The sequence below is a fragment of the Squalius cephalus genome, assembly GCF_949319135.1.
Source record: "Squalius cephalus genome assembly, chromosome: 16".
In the NCBI taxonomy this organism is placed as follows: Eukaryota; Metazoa; Chordata; class Actinopteri; order Cypriniformes; family Leuciscidae; genus Squalius; species Squalius cephalus.
This window is the reverse complement of record NC_137137.1, coordinates 32,220,024-32,246,604: the sequence shown is the minus strand read 5'-3', so window position 1 is coordinate 32,246,604 and position 26,581 is coordinate 32,220,024. Positions and strand designations below refer to the sequence as shown.

Genomic DNA, 26,581 nt, shown 5'->3' with positions numbered 1-26,581 from the left:
TGTTTAACTCATTCTGTGAGTAGTTAATAGTAGCTTAATAGTAAACCTATAGTAAAAAAGTTAATAATGTGAATAATGATTTTCAGTAAAGACTACTAATGTAATCTTGTTTTGGCTCCCTTGGCTTTTGGCTTGCTTAGCGCGTTGATTGGTGGCAGGAACGAGGGGGGTTGACACCGCAGGTAACTTCAGCATCATTACAAACTGACATCATGGCGCAAGTTGTCAATGAAGCCGACCTGGCCGCGACCTACGGAATTCAACCGCATATGTTTGAGCCAGACTCTGAACCAGAGCTGGAAAGGGAAGATGTAGAGTTGTTGGAAGGACGTCTACATCAAGATGTCTCTGAATGGTAAAGACAATCATTTTGACTGAGACATACATTAACATCAGTAACGAGCTATAACATTTGTTGCTATTTTTTCCCACATAGGTTTACCTTTTATTTAATGTAGATTACATTAACGGAGATGTAGTCTACTTTTTTTTATCAGCTTACAGTGGTTATTGAGATCAACGTGTGCTATCATGTGTTGTTTTTGCCTTGTTTCACAGACATTCAATATTTTTCTTCTACAGACATGTAACGTGATGTTTTTCTTTGTTTATTATTACTTGACTGTTTGTTTTATTTATCTATCCTTATCTATTCTATAAAAAAATCAATACAATGATATGTTGTCAGTTATATAATATACAATTCTATGAAAATATAGCTGTATCATTTTCTTGTCTGTTTATCACTGAGGGCAAACTTCATAATAACAATGTATCAGATTTTAAACTATATTTATGTACTTTTCAGTGAGTCACAGTGTATTAGATGACTCACTAATGTCCAGTGAAGTGGCTCATTTGCTAAAATACCATCCTGACTCATGCATATACTCTAAAACAGCCTTTAGATAGGTGGACATTATGCATTAAAGTGTCAATGTCACAATCTCCCTCTTGTCTACTCCTAGCAGTGTTTGTAATTTGACATATATCAAAATCATCTGGTCATTCGTTTGCATACAAGCATTGTAACCTAGTTATTTCTACACTTGTTACACTTTTCTTTTTGATGAATAGGTGCACTTGTGGAAATTGTAGCACCATGCCCACTGAAAGAGAAAACGTCTGTTGCAGGGAGACCCCAAAGGTAGACATCATACATCACCTACCAGCAGTCACATCTTTCCTAGTCCATATATGTAAATATTATTATTATTTTATTTTTTTGTTGTTGTTTATATCGCAGGTTCTAAGAAGGATGAATCAGATACAGACGCCTCCCATGTGCATGATTCAGCATCCTGGATTAGACCCAGTGTGTTTGAACGTCTGTTCTCTTCAAAATGCAAGAAACATTTATATGCAGGACTATGGACATCTGCCTATTGGAGGCAGAGAAAGGCAAGTTTTATTCAGCAACTGTAAACACTAAATGAATAAAGATTATTGGCATTGCCAACCTTATTCAACACAACAATAGGAAAACTAAGATGCTTGTTCAGTCTGATCATTGCATTTACACTACTAATTGCAACTTTACTAGTAATCTACAATTGGATTGGATGTAAATAGAAGTTTATAGAACACAGTACTATTTACACAAGTTCTTGCAATCAGTATAATTTGAAGAAACCAACAACTGAAATTAAAAAGTTGCTTTATTAGTTTTTTCAAAACATGCAAACTTAAAGATTTTTTTTTTTTTAACTTTGTACATCCTATTTACAGTGAATCCAGGCACTTATCGTATAGGTGCTTTGTGAGTTGGTGCTGGGGACATCTGGGACACAAGATCAGGGTTGTCATTCCAGCATGTGTGGTGCTGCGTATCCGCCATGAGTTCCCCGATTCAGATGGAGGATATACAGGCTTCAGGGTCCCGCTCGATTGAATCGTGACACACAGCGGACTACAACGTCTTCCTTTGCTGGTGCTTCAAACTGAGAGCAGAGTGGGTCTGGCACAGGTATCTGCTTGAGCTGACTGGCAAAAGGTTCTGGGTCAGGAAACACCACATCAAAAACCAGGTGCATCAGCTCATCCACATAGTCTGAAGGCAAGAACAGACATTCTTTGGATTAATAAACAAAACAGCCCATTTATAAATTGTCTCTTAATTTATTTTATTTTTTTAGTACAGCTTCACATGTATATGTAAATCTTATGTTCACAGATTAAGGTCAGATAGGTTTGAAAATTCTGTTTATATGGTGTTTTACAAGTCCAAATAATTGTCATTGTACATCTGCATTTTATATTGTTATTTTTATATATATTTTCTCTGTTTGATCAGTGTGCAATAATAAATAATTTAGAAGTTAACTTACTGAATGTCGGGTGTTCTTTCAGTGGCTTCACTGTACATGTCCCTTTTCTTCCTTTTGGCCAGTAAAGTTTGAATGAAGGTTTCCCATCAGCCTGCCTTTGTGGACGGTCAGCGTTCTCGTTATAGTGCATCGCAGACAGGTAGAGTCTTTGGAAAGAGAAATTCACAAATGTCGTCACTGTGTATTACGGATGTTGGGCCTCGATATTGAACATTTTCACAAACATTGAGACCCATTATTATTTACCTGCATAGCATTCCCAAGAATGGAAATGGCACACTTTTTGGAACAAATCGAATGACCACTGAGTGAAAAGCCTCCAGCGATGACGTTTGGTGATGGGGGCTTAGCTTTGACACGTCTTTCAGGACTCTCTTGCTCATAAACAGCTTCTCCAACTTATAATGGACTGGTGTTCCTAATAGTTTGATGAAAAAAAATATTGTACAGTAACTTTATGATAGTGGCCTACTTGGTGAAGATAAAACAATGGTTATAGGTCAAGCTGTGTTCATACTTAGAAACCAATAAAGTATAACAGCTATGTATAGCTTTGAAAATTCAATCTTCACCCTTTTTTATTTTACAACAACATTATGTCGTTTTTAATTCATTATTGTTGTTTGTAAAAACGGGACTCTACCGGAAACTATATTTAGCTTTTAAGAATGGGGACCACGTACAAAATACATATATATTCTAAATATAATTCCGGCTTCTAATTGAACGAAATATGATGAATTTAATTTTCTTTTAGATTTAAGGATAGTCTATTGCATTTGAACCAGGTAACTGTTTTTATCTAATTCATAAATTACAATATTTTGTAAGCCATTCGGATTTGTGTGTGACGAATAAAATTACCTGCTTTCAACCATTTCTCCTTGTCCGTCGACACACGTGGAGCATGACGACAGACTGGGTACAGGGGGTCATCGTGGTTATGGATGTCCTGTAGGTGGTTTATCACAGACGACCACTTGGCGATCCTCTCTGGCCCAGAGGTCGATGAAGCCGCAATCCAGTAGATCTGGTTCTTTATCATCGGCAACCATTTTTTCACCTTTTCACAGTCCTTTGTTTTAGAAATGGCCTTCAATTTTTTGCCCATCCCTACGAAAACATTGAAAATATAAAATGATTGCCAGGGCAATTAAACCTAGGTCAACATTTGCCATAATGAATGAAATAAGTCAATGTCAAATACCTTTCTCAAAGTGCCATACATCATAGTACTGAGTTATTTTGGCATCAGTGAGGAATTTCTGGATCTGGGGGTGCCGATCCGATACGATGCAGTCCAACTTAATTCCAGACTCTGTGATGACTGCAAGGCTCCTCTTCAAACCTTCCTTTTCCATGTTCACGCTACCACCAACCTCGTTGCTCTATTATGAAATATGTATATGAGTGGATTACATGTAATACATTAAGGCTAATACGGCAAAGGCATCTCAGAAGTGCTGTGATTTAGTCAGTTACCTGGACTAGCTGGATGTCGATGACTGTGTTTTTGTTCAAGTCCATCATGGTGTAGCTTCCAAACTTTGCACCATGTCCTGAACACATAATTGTAGAAAATCAAAATTAATGTTATTGATGAAAATAATGCACAAAATGGGCATTAATACACTATTTTCCTGTATTAAGATTTAAAAAAAATAAAAACAATTGCCTGGTGAATAAGCCCTCATATCGCCACCAAGAATAGCACTCCCGTCTGTACTCAGCTGTTGCAAGATGGCTGCCTGATCATTCTTCCACTTGTGAATCACAGCGGGCTCTATGAAGTTGCGGCAATGTGTTCGGAACTGTTTGTAGCTGTGCATCTGCAACTGCATGGCCTTGAAGACCTGTCATGAAAAAAGAATAATCGAATTAAATGGGTCTAGATGTTGATCAACATAGATTTTATTAACATTGCATAAGTAGAAGAAAATTGGGGTGAGTCTAAATCTTATAACAAGCAGTGTTGCTATTTGGGTTTTACATGAAAAGACAAAAATCCAGAAATGGTGGTGTATCCCTTTAAACAAACTTCCTTTCAACAGGGCTGACTCAACTTTAGTCCACCAGGCAGACAATCCAACAGACTTTTGAAGTGTTGCTGCTATATAACAGTAAACTGAAATGATTTGGTCATGAGGAGACTATTGTAGAGCTTCAGAAAGACCAATTGAAACCAAATAAGGTGTGTTGCTGCTGGTAATAACCAAATATATAAAGGATAGTGTGCGTTGAGGACTCAGGGGGTATTAATCACTGCACCATGCAACATCAAGTGGGTGAACCCCCAACCTCAGCCATTGAATGAAGAGGAATCCATTACTAAAATTAATCGTTTTTGAAGCTATAATAACAATATTAGGCAAACTCCTTGGACATACCCTCTGTATATTGAAGAAAGAAGCACCAGACACGTAGATGGCTGTAGAAAGCTGTAAATTCCCCGCTGGTGTGGAGTTTCCAATAACAGACTGACTCTTCCACCGTCGTTGGTACTGGCAATGTGGACATCTCTGGCAAACTTCCATGAATGTACCTCTCAGTCTTGTCTGGACCTCACAAACTTGCGTACACACTGGGCACTTCTCAAAAAGCTCCAAGAGGCATTCTTCAAAGACCAACAGCTTTCTCATTTTGGGAATGGCCGATGACTGTTCAGGAAAGGGACTGGTGTCTTCCCTACATTGACAGAGTGAAAACAGTCACATGCAAGTACAATGTATAAATGCAGGTTTAGATATATAGGTCCAAGTCAATTGAAAAGGGAATACAAAACATTCCAAATTTTAGCAGTTCTTAGCATATAGACAACTGTCCCTTGTTGATAATCAAATACATCAGTACTCACATAAGGACTAACATGATATATATTTAAAAACAGCAAGTTAAATAGGACAAAAACATGTTGAATAGTAATTGGGGAAGTTTTCTTAAATCAGAGTAACTTACAATGTGTCCATTGATTCAGTTAACACATTAACTGAATCTTCTGGGTTATACGTGGAGTCATCTGCTTCTGGTGCCACAAAAGAGGAGCTAGCCTCTGCGGTACTGGCCTCATCTTCATCCTCCTCCATGAGACGAGGCCTCTTTATTCGTGGCTTTATTGATGTTGAGGACCAGGGATGGACAAGATGTAATGTAGATGGTGATGTGCCTTTTATGCAGAGAAAAAGATCAATTACATGTTCTTCCATGAATAATATGACATTCTTTGTCATTTTCTAGTTTCACAAACAAACATTTTAAGTCTACATACCTTCACTTCGGAAGTGTGGTTGCAAAGTTTTAAATGACAGTTGCGTTCCAGTTGATGCTAGCATCACGGGCTCTGTCTGGCAGCCGACATCTCTAACGTTTGATGCAACGACAGTACTGGTACCAGACACTGCATGAGATGTGCTAGCCTAATAATGGCATAATGAAAAGAAAAAAAAATACAATTAAAATTCAAAGCAAAAAAAAAAAAAAAAAAAGAGTGATATGCAAAAAAAATGTGTTTCACTACTTCAAGCGGTACAAAGACATAGACAAAATACTGCAATAGCTCAATAAATGTGACAGTACTTATTGTTAGTGAAATTGTAATCACAACCAATTCAAAAAGAAAAAATACACCATTGCCAGATACATTCTTACAGAAGCCCCACTAACTGAAAGCTATTTTCAGACTGCATGTTTTGCATGAGTTTGGCTAATAATGTTTTGTGGTATTGTTTTCATAATTGCATTTAGCAAACAGTTTTAGCCACTGAGCATGGACTCCTGTACCGTCACTACTGTAGTGTAAAACACATAGACAGTAAAAGAAATGGACACAGCGACCCCATTGGATTCAACGGAGACAAAGTGAAGTCTCCTGGGGGTCGAGCGTACTGCGCAGACTCAAACTGAGCTTGACGACGTAGATGTGACGTGAGCAACCCGTCTGTCTTCTAGAAGCTGTGCCAAGAGAAATCTGAATCATTCCCTTCAGAAACTTGCAGAGACGGAGAGTGTGAGTAGGAGGTGTCCATGAGCTAGGAGCAGGAGAAACTTTTGCTAAGTATTCTGATTCATTATTTTGTCATTTTGCCTCCACGTCCCCCCGATTGCCCGCGAGCTTCTACTCCTGTCCATACGGTAATCTCTCTACTGTGCGACAGAGAGTCGCGTGGTTATGACGCAATCGTTAGCCTAATTTTACAAAAATTGCTTCTACGGGGCCATAACGGAAGCTACAAGGTAATGAAGCCTTTTATACATTTTCGTGTTTCTTTAGAAATAAATAATGGACAAATGGAGTCTTTAAACGCCTCAGATGTGAAGTTATTCGCTGTCAAAGTGACGCCAAAATGAATGGGAGTCAATGGGATGCTAACAGCAGGCGGGGGTCCGCTAGCCAATGGCGGCGCCCGGGGGTACCTTCAAAATAATAGAAAACCCTGCCCCCCTGGGTAAAACAAAGTGGAAAGATAGACTCGAAGCTAACGTTACATACAATAGCCGCATTAGCAGTTAGCTGCTATTTGTTACACACAGTAGAGCAATAAAAACAGTCTTACCGTTTCAATTTCAGGCAAGTCCCTGATTGTTGGGATGGCACCTTTTTCCAAACGGAGCTTCGAGGCCAACTTCGCCTGATATTGGCCCAAATTTGTGAATGATTCCTGTGTAAAATGTTTAGCGCAGACACCTAACGATAAGCCAGTTGAACGTGTTGTTGGGACAGCGTCATTAAAAATGAATTTCATCCACTGGTCCCTGATAGTTTGGTCCGTTTTTGGTAGAGAAAACACATTTACATGTTGTTTCTGGCAGTCAACCACAGAGCAACTCACGTGTGCACTACGTTTCTGCATCTTTCTCGAATGAATATGAGGGGCAGGGCGGGCTTCCTGCAGCATAGGTCTGCGGTGTCCATATATGGTATATCCTGCCCCGTCATGACGTCAAGTCGGGGCAGAAATTAAAATCTCGTATTTGAGTGCGCGTGCACGTGGGCTATTTTACAAACCCAGGGGTAAACAAACGCTTCACTTTTAAATATCGGCTTCCCGGCCAGTGTATAATCGTTAGGCAATCATAACATACATTGATTCTCGTGGAAAAGTGAAAATTGCAGGTTATGACTCCTTTAAGATTCAACATGGCTCCTGTTTTGAAGTACTGACCTTTGAAACATCACCTTGGTGCATGTTTGAAGGCTTATAATTAAGCAATAAAAGGGGCTACAGACATGGAACCAACTGTTATAGAGAGCTCTTGTCCTCAGTTATCATGTGAATAGTCAACAATTTGGGACACTGTCAAGTATGGTTAAAAATAATTTTAAACCATTTTTAGACATTTAAAATCTGATTAAATAGATGTGTTTACAACTCCCCAAAACTCCTCACTGTACTCTCAACTCAACTTTTTACAATCTCCAATTTTAAGAAAAACACTAATGTTATAAAAACTACAATTCCCTATAGCTGCGCAATGCAGCTTGATACAAATCAGCACTACAGTTGTAGTTTTTCTGGTTTGCAAAGTAGGGTTGTTAATTAGGGTTGTAAAAAGATATATCTACTGAATATATAAAATATATTATTAGATTAGAGTTGTCAAAAAGTACCGACTTGACTGATATTTTAAAATTGTGATGCTTTGAGCTCTGTTGAGTTCACGCGCTCATCTGTGATTGGCTACAATGATCAAGGCACGGGAGCGTTTGAGAGCACACGGAAGTGTTTGAAAGTGTTTTAAAAAACGGGAGTGGGAGCGTTTGAAAGCACAAACAGCAGTCTTTATCCGTGTAAGCGCTCAGTGAAGAGCGTCATGGATGTATATTTTCAACCTGTTTTTGAAGCGCTGATCATTGTAGCCAATCACAGACATATCCGATGAGCGTGTGAGTACAATGGCCAATCAGAGGTGTTTATGATTCCGCCCAACAGCGCTCAAAGCCATTTTTACATTTCAGCACCGACTTGCTAAATCACTTTAGCAGAGTTTTTACTATTTTGAGTTTATTTTTTATAAATAAAATAATTCCTTTTTTCCCCCAATAAATATTCCGTCATTAAAATATGTTCATATTAAAAATACAGAAACAAAATTATTTAAAAAAAAGTAAAGATTATGAAAGCATTTAAGCAGATCCCACAATAATTTAATATAGCTTTACAGCAGTAACGAATAAATATTGTATTATATCATATGATTAATATCATATTTTAAATATGATGGTTTTATTATAAATATAGTGATTATTGGACACTCAACTTAAATATGATATTTACCATCTTAATCTAACCATGTCAACAAATGAAAATGTCAGCCAGCTGTTTATTATCATGTTTATTATGTTTATTGGACAGCAGACGCGCTTTTTACCCCAAATAGGCCTACCATACTTTTCTTCTGTCTTTGAAAAAAAAAAAAAAACTGTTGCTTTATTTACCTTGAAGGCATGAACAAAACTGGGGAAAAAAAACAAACATTAACCAAGACCTGTCTAAAAACATAGTCACTAATTTTATCGATTATCATATGCTATAGCCTACATACATCTACCACATTTTAAAACGCATTGAATATCAGGCTACATCAAATGAGCGCAGAATCAAGTTTTGCGTTGCTGTCCCCGATCGCGTAAATTATTATTAGGGATACTAGGGGTCGTTTTTGGAGTTCAGTTCTTTATGTATAAATGCAAGGTCTACATGTTTAAAAATAGCCATGGCAATAGGCTATTTCATTCCACTACAATGCAGAATAATCTATTTAAAATGTAAGCACCATTGCAACCATCAAGATCACCATTTTCAAAAGATTACTTTTAAGAATTTATTCCCCCCAGTTATTATTATTAGGTCTATTAGCCTATTATTATTTTTTATTAATATATTTAATTTCGATTTTCAGTTTAAGACTGTCAGTGATATTCATCACATGTTCGGCTACGCTTTTGATAACGTGCGTTTAAAAAAGTTTAAAAGTGTTGTAAACGTGACGCGATGTTTACTTTTAAAGATTGTTTACGCTTGCTCCTGCTCGTCTACCGAACTGCCGAAAATGAAGAAAAAGAGTTTCGAAGACAGAAAAGACAGGACCCATCTAATCAATTTCTTCTGTCCCGCTGCGTCCTGCGGTCCCGGTGAGGTCAGGGGTTTCGCCGCGAGTCTTTGGTCGTCCAATGATTCCTGTGCCAACAACAGGACTATCCGAGTTAAAGAAGACGGTAAGAATGAGCTTTCCAAAAGGGGAACAAATGCAAGAGCCAACTTGCCAACACATCTAACGTTAGCTGGTGTGTCCCAGAACCAACACTTGCCCCAGCAAACACACAAGTTCCTTCAGAAGAACACTTCTGTGCTCCAGAACAATAATGAGAAACTCCAGACGAGTGTAACGTTAGAGCTTCAGACGAATGCTTGTTCTTTGAGGGATGATGAAAAAGCCTTCATCCATCTTCCAAAAATCACGCCTCAGAGCCAACATCTGCAAGAGATCAATGCTTATTCCACAGAGAAGGTGAAGAAGAATATGGAGGGAGTTGAAAAAGCGGAGTGGGACCCGCTGGCCGAGGACTGGTCTCTGACTCCATGGCTGGACAATGTCAGCGATGATGACCACTGGTTTGATGAGTGGTTCGAGGAGGTCTCTTGTCAAGTAGAACTAAAGAAAAACGAGAAAGAGAACAGCTCAAGACAGAATGTAATTCTTCCAAAGATCGTGCCGGTCAGACAGAGGGCTCTGCCGAAGCCTGGAGACCCCGTGAAGCCGCCGAACTCTTCTGCTCTGCCGTTTCCTCAGCTGTGCAACCGAAGGCCTGGCTCCGATAAAACACCGAAAGCTGAATCACTGTCTCAGAGAGCTCACAAAAAGACTACCTCGCAGGAATGAATGATTAAAGAAACTGAAGTCACCTGCATGAGGAATAGTATTTATTTTAGCACGCTTGGAGTTAGAAGTATTATTTAAAACATTTTGTCATATCCTTCTGAGATCCATCAAATAAAGTGTTATTTTATTTTTTACATCATTAAATTGTTTGGAGTATAAGACACAAATTGTGAAAAACAATTCTGAAAATTTTGTTATGTAGAGGAAGGACACCAGGACCAATAAGAAAATGAAACCAAGACTCTATATGTTTTTTCTATTACATTTTTATATTCAGTATGTCAATTTTTAGGTTCCAGGCTATTTTTTTTTATTCTATAACTTGACCTTTGTAAAACAGATATGAGAATAATGTTGGAAAAAGATGTATTATATCAAATGTTTATATAATTTTGCATTTTGTATGCATATTATAGTACCTGCATTTAAAGATGAAAAAAATCCAGCTTTTAATGTTGTTTATATGTCTATGTGGTGTCTTTTAATGTGCTTTAAGGAAAACAATGTGTAAATTCATAAGTTGACACCATTGACGAGTATTTTCTCCTTAAAACTGCAACCAAAGACAGTCTCAAAAACACACTTTGAAATCACTGGTGTTTCTGACGTCACAAACTACCTTGTAACCAATCAGAGTGAGTGAGGGAGTGGAAGCGGGGCTAATTTACATATTCATAGAACCACATACTAAATGAAGCAAGGGTGTAGAGTTACATTCAAGCTAACATTTTTCAAGAAAAAAAAAAAAAAACGTTTAAATATGTAATTTTGTGATCAAAGGTGAGTTTTAAGGGATAAAATTACTGACTGGCTACTAGCCTATAGGGAACTTTAACAGGCGTTTAGTGTAAATCAGAGTTTCCAGGGCTCCGACAGCTCCAGAAAACTTCCACCTGAACCAAACTATACAAATATTTGTACAAAGATTCTCAATATACTATAAAAGATATTAGAGAATGATTTAATATAGCTACTATTTTACTTTACTTGTGTGTAAATATGGCCATAAAATGGGTTTTCTGATTATATACAATGTATTCATTGTCTCTAATTTGCATATTAATGTGTTCTTTGGGCAACATAATGAAAAAATAAGTATCTATAATAATGAGAGTAATAACTTGGCAACATTTTCATGATATTTCATAGAAATATTGATATATTTTGTTCCCTTATGTCTCTTTAAAATGCCTGATAAGCAGTTTAAGCCCGATGTGCTCTAGGACATCCAGACTTAAAACTGTGGCTTATATCTCAAAGAGATTTGCTAAAATACACTGTAATGTCCTCTATCGAGGAAACAACTCAGTTGCTGGGTCTCAGAAGGATATACAACCAATATTTAAACTTTTGCAATGTAGCATTACATTTTCATCACTGTCGTTTACTGCAATTCTCAGAGAATTGTGGTCCAAATGCAGTAAATAAAGCTAAATGTACTTTTTGTCGGGGTCACCTTTATATGAAACTGCTGAACGATGTGGAGTAACATTGCAAAGCATATATGGTAATTGTTTATTCAGCCTTTATTATCTCGGGCTGGGTTATTGGAATCGGAGCTAATCAGACCAACGATGTAGCAGAGCTGCAAAAACCCATGGCTTCGCTTCAGAAGGCCTTTATTAACCCCCTGGAGTCGCATGGATTACTTTTATATGATGGATGGATGGATGGATGGATGGATGGATGGATGGATGGATGGATGGATGGATGGATGGATGGATGGATGCTTTTTTGGGGCTTCAAAATCTGTGGTAGGCTAGCTGGGAAGAGCCAGGATATATTTTTGAATTCCTCCGATTGTGTTTGGATGAAAGAAGAAAGTCATATACACCTAGGATGGCTTGAGGGAGAGTAACTTATGGCATCATTTTCATTTTTGAAATGAAATTCAATGAGCATTAATACATAAAGGCAGGAAGAGGTACTTTAGAAACCAGCCTTTATTAATTATTATTGCAGATATGGGGGGTTTGGGGCTGGGTCTGTGGGACTGTTTCTGGGGATTCACTTTTTATTTTACCTATACCTTTTGTCTTCTGCATTCTCCTTACCATTGTCTCCTGTTCTTCCCTCAGACTCGTCCCCCCAAACCCGGTCATGAAGTAGAAGTCTATAATTAGAATTTTTAAAGTGAAATGTTGGACGATTTCAATATAAGAGAAGAGGAGCTATACGTCATACATCGGGTCATAAAGTTTTTATTTTTTAATATAACTCTGATTGTGTTTGGCTGAAAGAAGAAAGTCATAGGCCTAGGATGGCTTGAGGGAGAGTAACTTATGGCATAATTTTAATTTTTTGGGGAACTATCCCTTTAAATCATTATGCGGCCTCAGAAGTCTGTGTTTCTAGAGCAAACACTGCCTGCAAAGTCATTACCTGATAGGCAAAAAGTTAGATGCCTAAGCTTTCGGACGCAGCTGTTATTTCGGTCCGGTGCCGTTTCTGTGGCATGATGGGTAATTACAGTGGCCCTGCAGCTAAACTGCTGAATGTGTTGTCTAACTCGCAGGTGTAAGCAGCAGGCAAAATCACTGCTTAAAGAGGGGAAGAAATCACAGGTGTACACCTAGGATGGCTTGAGGGAGAGTAAATTATAATTTAAATGTTTGGTTGAACAAACCCTTTAGTTTAACCCCTCTTCTGACGCATGTTTTCTGTCCGTGTGTTTCGACCGCGAGGGGGCAGTCGAGTTCCGTCGGTGGCCTGATGGTGACGAGCAGAGGGAGAAGAGCAGTGTTGTTGTCTTCCGGGTGAGGTGTTGTTGCTGTCATCATCATCATCATCATCTTCTTTAGTGAAACTCTCTCCCCCGCCGGTTATTTAAGCAGTATGTGGATCCCCGCCGATGGATGTCACGACAAACACTGAGGAGATTAGCTGAGAACTTGATCCAGCTTCTTGAACTTGAGGTCTGAGCTTGCCTTGAATCTTAAACCACATCTAAGATTGGAGAATCAGTGTCTCGAAACCTAGTGATCTTAACTAGACAGCAGTATGAGGCGTTATAGCAGCTCACTAGATTTTGACACACGACGTTATATCTGACGGATGAAACGTTGTCAGTTATTTCGGTTTGCATCTTACGATCTGTTCACTTTGCCAGCTAACCTGACCTTGATATCAATATGTGAAAATGTGCTGAGCACCTGAAAATACAAGCATATTTACGAGCTAAACTGCTACAAGGTGGTTGACAGCAATGTCTAAAATGCTATTCTTAATCCAAAACTATTCTTGTGCTTTAAATTTTAATTAGAAGTCGAATATGCGTGCTAATTTGCATGTTTGTCATCTGGGAGAAATGTAATATTTGTACTGTTAACACCGCAGAACCATTAGAAACAAAAAGTGTGACCAGTTTGCTGATATACCTATACATTATGCAATTAATCAAACATCGTTATATTAAAAAGACAATAAAAGCTACCCATCATGCACTTCTTTGAAGCATGTTACCCTTGTGACAAAACAGCATGCTTAATTGTATTGAATAAATATTGAAAAAGTATTTTGTATTATAAAAAAAATACTTGCCAATATTTTAGAATAAAAGGCCACTTAAGTGTAAACATTCTTGACTATGTTTCTTCTTAAAACATGGAAAAAGTGCACTTTGTAACTGTCAAATTAAAGGTTTTATTTTAAAGAGGTACACCTATTTTAATTGGTTGACTAACATACTAAAGCACTTGTAAAGTACTTCATTATAATTTTAACTGTAGTTATAATTTCATAATTTCATGTAGTGTAGATTTCATAATTTCAAATGTGCAATTCCAAATATATTTACACACAAGCATCAATAGAAATTAGTGTATTTTAATTTACCATAAATTATTGTCAGTACATTTATTTCTGTCATTAATTACTCGCCCTCATGTCGTTCCAAACCTGTAAGACTTTCGTTCATCTTCGAAACACAAATGAAGATATTTTTGATGAAATCTGAGAGCTTTCTGTCCCTCCATTGACAGCTACGCAACTACCACTTCAAACACTTCAAAAAGTTCATAAAGAGATTGTAAAAAATAAAATAAAAGATGTATATAAGAATAAAATATAATATAAGCCATATAAATATAAGAAAAATGTAAAAATAAAAGCCTGATTTCAATCTGTTCATCATATAAAGTCTTTTCAGAAAATTTGGACTAAATCGCTCAATTCGTATGGATTAGTTTTACGATCTCTTTATCAACTTTTTGAAGCATCAAACTGTCAGTTGCGTCAGTGGAGGGACAGGAATACTTTTTGGGTGATCTATCCCTTTAAGTCCTACTTGATGGGTTAAAAAAACACTCATAAATTCGACTAATCGCATTTAGTATAAATTTAAGCTAATACATTTTCCTTCAGTTGTAAATAACATGCAGTTAAAGGAGAACTCCGGTCAATTTTAACATTGAGCTCATTTTTTTGTAAATTTGGAGTGCTGTCAATACAGAGAACAACGACAAAAATCGGTGTTGCCTACACCGTGTTATCCTCTTTTTAAAATTTGCACCCTGTTGACTTCAATGGGGCAAGTTTTAAACCTGCTTTTAGCCTCTTAACATCCTTGATGTGTCATTACAAGTGCCCAGCCATGTGAGTGATTCCTTCAGAGTGAACACTGTGAACCTGACTGCAGTAGATGTGAAAGATATGAATAAAAATGATGTTATTTCAGCCCACAGTAGTCGATTGTCTAGTTCACGCACATAGGTTTAGTACGTACGATCACGCGTGTGAACTTGACAATCGACTACTGTGGACTTCAGCCGAAAACAGGATGTAAACACAGGTATGTGCGCTGGCTGAATAAACATCATTTTTATTCATATCTTTCACATCTACTGCAGTCAGATTCACAGTGTTCACTCTGAAGGAATCACTCACATGGCTGGGCACTTGTAATGACACATCAAGGATGTTAAGAGCCTAAAAGCAGGTTTAAAACTTGCCCCATTGAAGTCAACAGGGTGCAAATTTTAAAAAGAGGATAACACGATGTAGGCAACACAGATTTTTGTCGTTGTTCTCTGTACTGACAGCACTCCAAATTTACAAAAAAATGAGCTCAATGTTAAAATTGACCGGAATTCTCCTTTAAGTGCCTGAAAACGTCACATTTATCTCACACTGAAGTATATTCTTCTACTGTTTTTAAAAGTGTACTTCTCTTTCACATGGTGGTCATTAATCATTGGAGCTCTTTCATTGGCAGCACGATGTCGGTGTCAGCGCAGGAGAGGGGCGCGTGCTTCCCTTCGGACTGGGAGGATGACGAGCGGATGGCGTTCTTGTTCTCCGCCTTTAAAGAGAACCGAGATGTCGACTGTACAGACTGGGATGGGAAGATAGACTTCTGGAGTCCTCTGATCATTGAGCTCTGCAGGAGACGCGGGTCGGTGTGTGTGAGTCTGCAGGACTTGAACGAGAGTTTCAGAAGGAAGGGCATCGTTCCTCTGGGCTTGAGTACTGTAATTCAGAGCATGATTCGGTAAGTCACCTCGAGTATAATGGCTGCGTTTCGAAAGCCGGTGGACTTTCTGCCTCGCTGTCCTCTCAGGCACACGAAGGCACCTCACGAAACTGAGTTCAGACAGACTACTGAGGCAGCATCACTGTCTAATGATCTGCAGCAAAATAGAGAGAGCTTTGGGGATAAATAAGTGAATATTCATTTAATTACTGTGATTTCTTGCTAGAAACGACATAAAAAGTGGACATTTATTCGTCGCCTGACTGTATGCACCAAACCGTGACGGTTCGTGATGAATACATGTACCGTTACACCCCTAATTCACACACAATACGCAACTTAGATGCTGTCTTTAAGTATTAGCTCAAAATGTTTTGTCATGGAATGGAACGCACAGGATTGTGGGATATCAAAGGCAGTGAAGGATGCATCTATGCTGCCTTCAGAGATGGATCAGATGAAGGGATCTCAGGAGACAGGAAGTGAAGCTAACGTTGAATTCAGACGTGCTTTAAAGGGTTATTTCACTTTCAAAATTTTTTTTGCTGATTAATTACTCACCCCGATGTCATCCAAGATATCCATGTCTTTCTTTCTTCAGTCGAAAAGAAATTAAGGTTTTTGAGGAAAACATTCCAGGATTTTTCTACACAGAATGGACTTCAATGGCCAGATTGGCCACCAACTATACCAATGTTCAAAGAAGGTTCAAATGTCCATCTCAATGCAGCTTCAAAGTCTCGACACGATCCCAGTCGAGAAATAAGGATCATTTACAAAATATATTTATACTTTTTAACCACAAATGCCCATCTTGTACCATCTCTGAGATGCGCCACGTATTACGTCATCACATTGGAAAGGTCACGAAAAAATAAAAAAGTATAATAATAATAAATTAAAACAAAGATGTCGGACGATTTTGAAGTTGGAGGAGAAAATTAGATTTTTCACCCTTCCCTACCTTTTTGAACCGGAGTACACAGACAAATAACTTAGATAGATGATGTGACGCGTGACCTTTCCAACGTGATGACGCAATGCGTCGCACATCTCAGAGATGGTTCACGACGAGCATTTGTGGTTAAAAAGTATATATATATATATATATATATTTTTTTTTTTTTAGAAAATGACCGATTGTTTCGCAAGATAAGACTCTTATTTCTCGACTGGGATCGTGTCGAGACTTTGAAGCTGCATTGAGACGGACATTTGAACCTTCTTTGAACATTGGTATAGTTGGTTGCCATTGAAGTCCATTCTGTGTAGAAAAATCCTGGAATGTTTTCCTCAAAAACCTTAATTTCTTTTCGACTGAAGAAAGAAAGACATGGATATCTTGGATGACATCGGGGTGAGTAAATTATCAGGAAATTGAAATTGAAAGTGAAATAATCCTTTAAGGGGTTAGTTCACCCAAAAATGAAAATTCTGTCAGTAATTACTCTCCCTCATGTTGTTCAAATCCCGTAAGACTTTAGTTCATCTTCAGAACACAAGTTAAGATATTTTTGATGAAATCTGAGAGCTGTCTCACTCCTCCACAGGCTTCTCTGTAATTGAAACTTGCCGGCTCAGAAAGTTAGTAAAGACAATGTTTAAAATAGTCTAAGTGACTACAGTGGCTCAACCTTAAGTTTATCAAGCGATGAGAATACTTTTTATGCGCAAAAAAACAACAAAAATAACAACTTTATTAAACTATTCATTTTCTTCTGTGTGGGCCTCTGAGTGAGTTCACGTAGTGTAACAGCGCAGCGCTTCTGGTTTGTACGTCAGAACGTAGGCTCACTATTCTTCTATCTTGGGATGAATGCGTCCTCTGAAGGCAGCGTTTTTAAGCGTTCGGACGCAGCCAGTGTCTCATAGATCATGATGTTTAATCATTACATGTATTTATGGCATGTTGTTCGGGTTTGTTTTGTCCTTCTAGGAGTGGGAAGGTGCAGAAAGAATCCGACTTCGCTGCAAACGTAGACTCGGGCTGGCTGTCGTGGGGTGTGGGACTGCTGTTAGTCCGGCCCCTGAAGTGGACTCTGTCGGCTCTGCTGGGCAGCGGGAGGGTCCCGCTGGAGGAGATGTTCGTTGTGATAGAACTGGTTAAAGTAAGTGTGTCTTCAGTCAAAATGTGAATCAAATATTCAAATGTTCAAGTTAAATAGTGTTACCTAACAGAATAAAGTCTTTAGCCATTAATACCCATTTGCATTTATACGCCTACAGTTCAAAAAAAGTTTGGGGTCAGTAATCATTTTTATTTTTATTTTTTTAAAAAAATCAACACTTTTTTTAGCAAGGACATTAAATTCATCAAAAGTGACAGTAATGTTTTTTACATTGTTACAAACAATTTCAATTTCAAATAAATCTTTTGAACTTTATCAAAATCATGTTTTACATAAAAATATGAAGCAGCAAAACTGTTTTTAACATAATAATAATAACTGTTTCTTGATCATCAAATCATCATGTTAGAATGATTTCTGAGGGATCATGTGACACTGAAGACTGGAGTAATGATGCTGGAAATTAAAATGGAAACGCTGTTTTATTCACAAATGTTTGATCCAATATTCCAATTTTGCACATAAGTTAAATTTGCAACTTTGGATGCAAACATAACTACTGTAGAGTAATTTGCAGTGTCCTTTTGACTGAACATGTACGTATACTTTCAATATGCAGCTCAAGTGCTGCTGTCCATATTGGGGAACATAATGAATACTAAGACATTCTGAAAATTCACATCTCCCCTATTTTAAACTCTTAATTTTTATGATGATCTAATTTGCAATGATCAAAAAAAAAAGAAAAAAAAAAGAGTGCACTCCTGCAAAAAAAAGGATTTGCAATAAATAAATAAAAAAAGCCCCCACTGTGTGTTATTGATATGTCATGCAGGTATTTATCGGGCAAGGTTTTTTCTCTTGCAGGAAAAGGCTGCGGCGCTTTTGGCGGCATATCGAGGTTCTCCTTTAGCAGTGCGCTCTCTGCTGTCTTTCCCAGAGCTGCGTGCGCTCTCCTCTCACATCTGTCCCGATGAAAGCACGCTCTGCATGGCTCTGCTACAGCTCCAGAGAGAAAAACATGTCACCGTCTCACTCCATGAAGGAGAGAAGGTGGGTTTGTGTACAAGAGCGAACCCTGATGTGCTCACAAAGACTTTAGGATAGAAAGTGGATGTATTTTGAACATTCTGTAGATACTAATGCTTGTTAAACATTTTTTAAGTCCTTAATACATTGCCGTTCAAATGTTTGAGCTCAGTAAGATTTTCTTTTCTTTTTAATTTTTTTTTTAATACTTTTATTCAGCAAAAACACATTAAATTAATCAGAAGTTACAGTAAAAACAATTACAATGTTCTTTAGAATCCTGGAAAAATAATGCATTATGGTTTCCACCAAAAACATTTTTTCAACATTGATAATAAGAAATACATTTCTTGAGCAGCAAATCATCATATTAGAATGATTTCTGAAGGATCATGTGACACTGAAGACTAGAGTAATCATGCTGAAAATTCAGCTTTGATCAAAATGTATTCAAATAGAAAACGGTTATGGCAATAGTTTGCCACAATATTACTGTTTTGATTAAATACATGCAGTCTTGGTGAGAATCTTACCCTCCCTAAAGTTTTGAACTCTAAACATAGACATAGAATAATGTTCCAACATTTCTCTCAAATCTGTGTCGCTGCAGGGCTCTGACTATTGGATTAGTATCTTTTAGCACATGTTTGGGTTCAGTTTGCTCAGTTCTGATTGAACTTTTGATCTTGTCTCTGTATAGCTGGTGAAATTCAGTCAGGCTGGACAGGGCCGTGTGTGTCCTGTCAGCGAGGTGGACCTGGGCATCTATCAGCTCCAGCGCAGCGAGAAGCTTCTGGAGGAGAGGGTGGAGGTGCTGGGACTGGAGGCAGAAAAGTGAGCCAGTTCACACAAACTGTACTGACATTGGCTGCGTCCGAAAGCTAAAGAACGCTGAGGTAGGAAGGGATCCTATGAATCCTGTGATCGTGTCACAGCCTGTCTACTGTCTGAGATGCCTTCCTTCATTTGATTGATTTGCACAGCACAGACGTATCCTTCACCACGTATGATCCTGTGCGTTTGATTCTGTGACAGTTGAGCCAAAAAAACATGGCGTCTGAAAGTTGAGGTTGATGGTCATTGTAGGAATTTGATCTGTCCTAGACGAAAGATGACGAATCGTGGCGATTACTGTGGCCGTGCCTCATAAACGGTGGGCCTATGTCTTACAGTGAGAGAGGTTCAAAGAGAGCCAATAAAAATGAAACATGAAATGGCGTATTGATCAATGCGATATGGCACTAAAACTTAAAACTATCTCAAGCTCCATTTGCAAAATTGGCATGGAAAGTTGGCCTCTGTTCCCTCGCCACATCCATATTCTCCTCTTTCGCTTCCTCCTCTTTGGTTTTCAGCGCACATAAAAACCACAGTTGCCAAAGTGTGACTCATCTTGCTCAATTTGTTCACCACTGGCTCATGCTGATGTTTTATTCTTCTATACTAACTTGCGTCGTAGCTTACGATTCAATATGTGTTATTTAGAGTTTATTAGATCCATGTCGTACAGTGTGATTTGTAATGATCTTATAGGATTGCTGAAATCGCTCTGTCTGTAGCAGACATAAGGCCACTTTTGATGTCGTTTCTAGCTAGAAACTGGTATTGTAGTAATTAAATATTCACTTAGTTATCACTAAAGCTCTCTCTGTTTTCTTGTAGATCATTAAAGGGATAGTTCACCCAAAAATGAAAATTATCACATGATTTACTCACCCTCAAGCCATCCTAGATGTATATGACATTCAGCTGAACACAATTGAAAATATCCTGGCTCTTCCAAGCTTTATAATGGCATTGAATAGTGCCGAGTTTTTGAAACCAAAAATAGCACATCCATCCATCACTAAAGTAATCCATACGGCATGGTGTTAATAAAGGCCTTCTGAAGCGTCTGAAAGGCCTCTAATAAACTATTATCACTGGCTTCTGGTAACGGCCGTACGCGAGTCGAGTTCTGGCGGAAGAGTGACCTCTGACCCGACGCATGAAAAGTGACCTCTGACCCGATGCATGAAGAGTGACCTCTGACCCGACGCATGACGAGTGTCATTCTGTCGGAGCATAGTGTCGGTTTCAGTGAATATGATAAAAAAAATCTTGCCGACAGCAGCTTTAACGAAACAGTGAAATGTTGGACGATTTCAATATAAGAGAGGAGGAGCTGCGTCCTACATAAAGTTCATAAGTCATAAAGTTTTTAACATGGATATTTTTCTTACAAAATCGCTTGGCTTCACTTCAGAAGGCCTTTATGAACCCCCTGGAGCCGCATAGATTACTTTTATGATGGATGAAAAATACACTTTTTTGGGCTTCAAAATCTGTGGCACCATTCCATTATAAAGCTTGGAAGAGCCAGGATATTTTTTAATATAACTCTGATTGTGTTTGGCTGAAAGAAGAAAGTCATATACACCTAGGATGGCTTGAGGGAGAGTAACTTATGGCATCATTTTCAGTTTTGGGGGAACTATCCCTTTAAATCATTATGCGGCCTCAGAAGTCTGTGTTTCGTGAGCAAACACTGCCTGCAAAGTCATTACCTGATAGGCAAAAAGTTAGATGCCTAAGCTTTCGGACGCAGCTGTTATTTCGGTCCGGTGCCGTTTCTGTGGCATGATGGGTAATTACAGTGGCCCTGCAGCTAAACTGCTGAATGTGTTGTCTAACTCGCAGGTGTAAGCAGCAGGCAAAATCACTGCTTAAAGAGGGGAAGAAATCACAGGTATAAGCACACTTTGTTTTACCCTTCTTGTGTTTAACGCTTAATAGGCAAGAAAAGTGTTTTAATGAATTCCCACTTTGTCCTGCCACAGGCCCTGAGGTGTTTACGTGGTAGCAAGCGTGTGGAGAAGAAAGCGGATCGTCTGTTTGCTCAGCTCGAGACAGTGAAGGGGATCCTGGACAGAATAGCAAACTCTCAAACCGACCGCCTGGTGAGACACACACACACACACACACACAGATGACACAGTCTGGTGTGAGCGACAGCACATGCTGTTGGCCAACAGCAGGGAACGTCACACACACTCCTACCAGCCAGCTCTGTATTGTACTTTTTTGTGAATGCCATATTTTTCTAGTTGCGTTGCGTTTTTTAATCTTCTGAAACGTGCTGCTACTTATATTCCAAAGCGAAATTCAGATATGCTAATAGCCGTTTGGTTTCCGACAAGCGCTGTAAGCGGTAGACCAAAAGACTCAGAGTCAAAGCAATCAAAGCAGAGCAGGCTCTCAGAAAGGACGGGTTTAGAGAGTCTTCGAATGAACCGTTTTCAGACTCTTTGAGAAATTAGGTGATGTGCAGTGGATATTATGAGAAAACTAAGGTGTTTTTGACCTTGGATGCATGTAAACCTGTTGTAGGAGACTCTTGTTTTGGAGGAACCTTTAAAATAGCATAATTGGGGCACTTCAATATTTTTATGTAATAATATAATATGATTTGTACACTGATGCAACTTTTTTTCTTTTTCTCAATAATGCAATTTTGAGTCAGGTACTTTCTGGAAAATATGGTAATCTACTTTAAATGGCTTAAAAAGTCATTATTCACTCAAACTCTGTTTGCCACAAAAGCAGAAACTTTAAAGAATGTTCTTCTTTTCTATACAATGACTGTGACTGTCAAGTGGACAACAAAAACCCCATAAAAGTTGTCACACCAATCTTTGTGTTAGAAACTAATTTTACTAAAATTTTAGTTATCCTTCTTTCAAAATCTTCCCCTTGAAATAAAGCTCACATGTCATATTGATGTTTTTATGTCCTTTTTGGGGCGAGACAGGCGGCACGGTCGCTATAAACCATCATTGTATGGAAAAGAGCTGCGTGTACTTTCTTCAAAATATCTACTTTTGATTTTGCTCCACAGAAAAAATACATTTCCAGAAAAAATCCATTCACACTTTTTGTAGATACATTTGTGGATAAATTCAACTTGTTCACAACCACCCAGCATGTATTTTCTTTAAAGAATATATAAATAGTTTTGTTGTTGATGCACACCACACACGTCATGAGCATGTTGATTATGCTTGTGATGACGAAGTGTTCGTGTGTGTGTGCGCAGGTGATGCAGGCATACCAGGCGGGTGTGGCGGCTCTGAGGATCTCTCTGAAGGGTGTGAGTGTGGAGCGAGCAGAGAACCTGGTGGACCAGATACAAGAGGTGATGTATGACAAATCTGCATTGTAGCCATGCATGGTTTATGACATGGTAGTTTGAATATAGTTATACATATCTTGAATGAAGGTCTTTATTTTGCATTTATGCTTTTTGCACAGTTATGCGACACTCAGGATGAAGTCAACCAGACTCTTGCCGGAGGGGTGCTGGATTCTGGTATTCAAGCTTCACTTTATGTATTTCACTGTGCTAACGCATACATTTAAAACTAAAACGGGCCAGATGTTTCATGCGTGTGGAGAAGGGTTGGGAATCGAAAATCGATTCCAATTCTGGAATCAAATACTTGAGGTCAGGAATCGGATACTTGTTATAAAAGAAACATTTCGATTCCCCTTATCGATTCCTTTGTGAGCATTTCGATATGAAATCCAAGCGCGAGACGACTCGCGTGCTGATTTATGTGCTGCACACACATCCAAAACATGCGTACACAAAATGTGATATTAAACCATTCAAGTGCGCGCTGATTTCTGTGCAACTCTTAAAGTGACAGCAGCCTAACATTCCTCCTGCTGTCTCTATAATAACACTAATCAAACGACAGAAGACTCGTTCTTGAATGAATTACTTTTGTAATTATATTTGTAATGTTATATTAGTTAGGCTAATTTTATATTAATTAGGCTAGTTTCTTGCGCAAGTGTTATTTAGCCTGTTGTTTTTTGTTCATGATATTCAGCTACAATTAAATGTTTTGCAATAAGACTAAATGTGAATGATATCTAAGGATGTTTTTTTTGTTTTTACCTTATTGGAATCGATAAGAATCGGAATCGTTAAAATTCAAATGAAACCCGACCCTAGTGTTTTAGTGTGGGTTTTGCTATGATTGGCATTTCTCCCATACGGGCTTCTACTATTCATTCATCAGTGACGATACCGACTGGACTGAGTGTCTTTACCATAAAGTTGGCAAAAAGAGTCATTAATTCCTCATGTTCTCCTAGGTGAGGATTCAGAGGAGTTGGAGGAGGAGCTGAAGTCATTATTGGAGAACACTATCCTGGACAAGGACGTGCTCCCAGTGGTGCCCACGCACCCTCTCTCTCCTCCCAGGAAAACGGGTCTCCCAGATGCGGATTTGTTCCGGTCTCTGCCCTGCGTGCCTGATTCCAGCCTGGGCATCACAGATGAGGAGCTGGACAGAGAACTGAGTCGACTCACAGTCTCTGACACAGGTTCCTTTATGCTCTTCTTTTAGCGCTGTTGTTATTTTCTAAATGTTTCTAATGCCGGGGACACACTTAACGACTAGCTGAAACATTCTAAGTCTGACTAAACACACTTACAGACTGTTTCCAACGACTGCAGCAGATTTTAAACGCCAACTGTGAACATGATCAGTCGTAAGTATCAAATTACATTCATAATCGGCCTTACAGTCCTTAAGTGTGTCCCCGGCTTGAGGCAAGCATCACTATTGCTCATACTTGGAGTCATTTTTTTTAGATTACAGCTTTTCACTAGATTTGTTATGAGAAACGTTTGTGCATCTGTTGTGACAGAAACTTAAATGGCTTCGCTGTAGTTTTCTGCCAAAATAAAAGCTTAAGGTTTTAACTCCCGCAAGTGAAGATGTTTAGACATAATTATTGTATTTTGCTAATGCTGATTCTGAGAGACATTTGTCTCTCAGAAAGACATTTGTCTCTCAGAAATAACATATATATAATTTTTATATATATATATATATATATATATATATATATATATATATATATATACATATATATATACATACATGCATACATACATGCATACATACATGCATACATATATACATACATGTGTATATATATATATATATATATATATAATGTATGTATGTATGTGTATATATATATATATATTTTTTTTTTACACACACATACATATATATATATATATATATATATATATATATATATATATATATATATATATATATATATATATATATGTATGTGTGTGTAAAAAAAAAAAAAAAAAAAAAATATATATATATATATATATGTAAAAATAAATGTTAATAATATGTAAAATAGAGATTAAAAACATCATTATTATTGAATCAGCCTCATAGCTATCAGGTCAGACAATAAAATGTCAGTTGATAAGAAAATGCTTTGATTATGGACAAAAGTACATTAACTTAGATACTGTTCAAACGTTACGCTCTTAATGTTGTGGCAATTTTCCCCCATTGAATTAAAAATGTACCTTAATATTGTTATTGTTCAAGGTATTGTATGAAATTTAGAAATTCCAATTTCGTGACAACATTATCTTGGCGTTAGCGATTTGAACAAACCTTAATATAACATATTAAAATGTTAATAAATATTCAAATGTTTCACAGACACAGAAGCACCACCATGACACATGTGGTTTATTATGATGATGCTGATTGAGATTGTCGCGAGATTATCAATCAAACCATCCATCATTGATTCATTTCATTACCATCCATCCACTGATTGAGTAACTCAGTTTCATTTTCGTTTTTTATTGAAGTGCATATTTCTAGTTTCAGTTTAGTTTTTGTTCTTTTTCATTAAATAAATGATCAATCACTGCTCTTTTCCTCATAATAGTCAGTGATTCTAACCTTGCAACTGTGAGGTGAATTTCTCTCTTCATTGCGAGTCCTTCTGAATGTTTCTTCTCTCCGCTCCGCAGCTCAGAGGAGGCTGGAGTCGGCGCAGTGAGCGGTTCAGCACAAGCACAACGGGTGTGAAGGAAAGCCATCAGATACAGTACAGAACATGTGTGTCCTTACATTGTAATACGCCCTACCAAGTCCTTATGAAGAGCCCTTATTCATGTTTGTAATAGCATGTTTATTTTTGTTTTTTTAAGACAGTTTTAAGAGTGGCCTTCTTGAGTTTGTAAAGTCTGTACAATGTATTATTCTAATAAAACTAAAAATTATGATGCCAAATAAACAATATTCCCTGTGCATTTGTTGGGAAGCGAGATGCTCACTCAGATGTGTCTACATAATTATTAAGATTTTGTAAAGATATACCTGTTGTTTTTGTAAGTACATAGCCTCCTTAAAAAGTTATGAACAATTATAGAAACTAAAGACAATAATTTACACCACTGTTCAAAAGTTTGGGGCTGGTAATATTTACTATATTTTTTATCAAAAATACAGTAAGAGTAATACTGTGAATATTACTATTTAAGCTAATAAATTATTTATTTGATGGCGAATGTGAATCTGATCCTTCAGAAATTATTCTAAGATGCTGATTTGGTGCTCAATGAATATGTATTATCAATGTTGAAAATAGTTATGCTTAATTTATTTTATGGAAACCATGATACACTTTTTTCAGAATTTATTTTTATTTTTTAATAGAACGTTTAAAAAAGAAGCATTTATTTGAAATAGAAATCTTTTGTAACATCATCCTTGCTAAATAAGTTTTTTTTTTTAATGTTACTACACTTTTGAACAGTAGTGTACATTAGTCCTATTTAACGATATATTTTTATGATTCTAAAAGAATATGATTTGACCAAAGGCTGTAAAAAAAAAAAAGTGACCTATAAATATGAATGACGAATGGGAAACGCAAAATGACGTCATAGCAGCAGTGTACACGCAGGCGCAAGTTTCCGGCAT

The 26,581-nt window shown here is 37.7% G+C and overlaps 2 protein-coding genes across 2 annotated transcripts; one reads left to right on the top strand and one right to left on the bottom strand.

The window, feature by feature from the left end:
• Positions 1–1,727: 1,727 nt before the first annotated feature.
• On the bottom strand, positions 1,728–7,291 carry LOC307173228 (uncharacterized protein). The gene is made up of 12 exons (XM_079896181.1): positions 6,878–7,291; positions 5,593–5,740; positions 5,283–5,490; positions 4,715–5,012; positions 4,003–4,180; positions 3,810–3,886; positions 3,535–3,715; positions 3,192–3,440; positions 2,574–2,745; positions 2,328–2,473; positions 1,923–2,050; positions 1,728–1,804 (listed from the first exon to the last, which is right to left on the bottom strand). The coding sequence occupies exons 1-12, from the start codon at positions 7,217–7,219 to the stop codon at positions 1,742–1,744; spliced, it is 2,190 nt and encodes a 729-aa protein (XP_079752307.1). The 5' UTR covers positions 7,220–7,291; the 3' UTR covers positions 1,728–1,741.
• Positions 6,495–26,164, top strand: chmp7 (charged multivesicular body protein 7). The gene is made up of 12 exons (XM_079896182.1): positions 6,495–6,557; positions 12,721–13,120; positions 15,418–15,693; positions 17,612–17,783; positions 18,612–18,797; positions 19,474–19,607; positions 21,453–21,501; positions 21,593–21,712; positions 22,849–22,947; positions 23,064–23,121; positions 23,916–24,146; positions 25,627–26,164. The coding sequence occupies exons 3-12, from the start codon at positions 15,422–15,424 to the stop codon at positions 25,653–25,655; spliced, it is 1,350 nt and encodes a 449-aa protein (XP_079752308.1). The 5' UTR covers positions 6,495–6,557; positions 12,721–13,120; positions 15,418–15,421; the 3' UTR covers positions 25,656–26,164.
• The last annotated feature ends 417 nt before the right edge of the window (positions 26,165–26,581 follow it).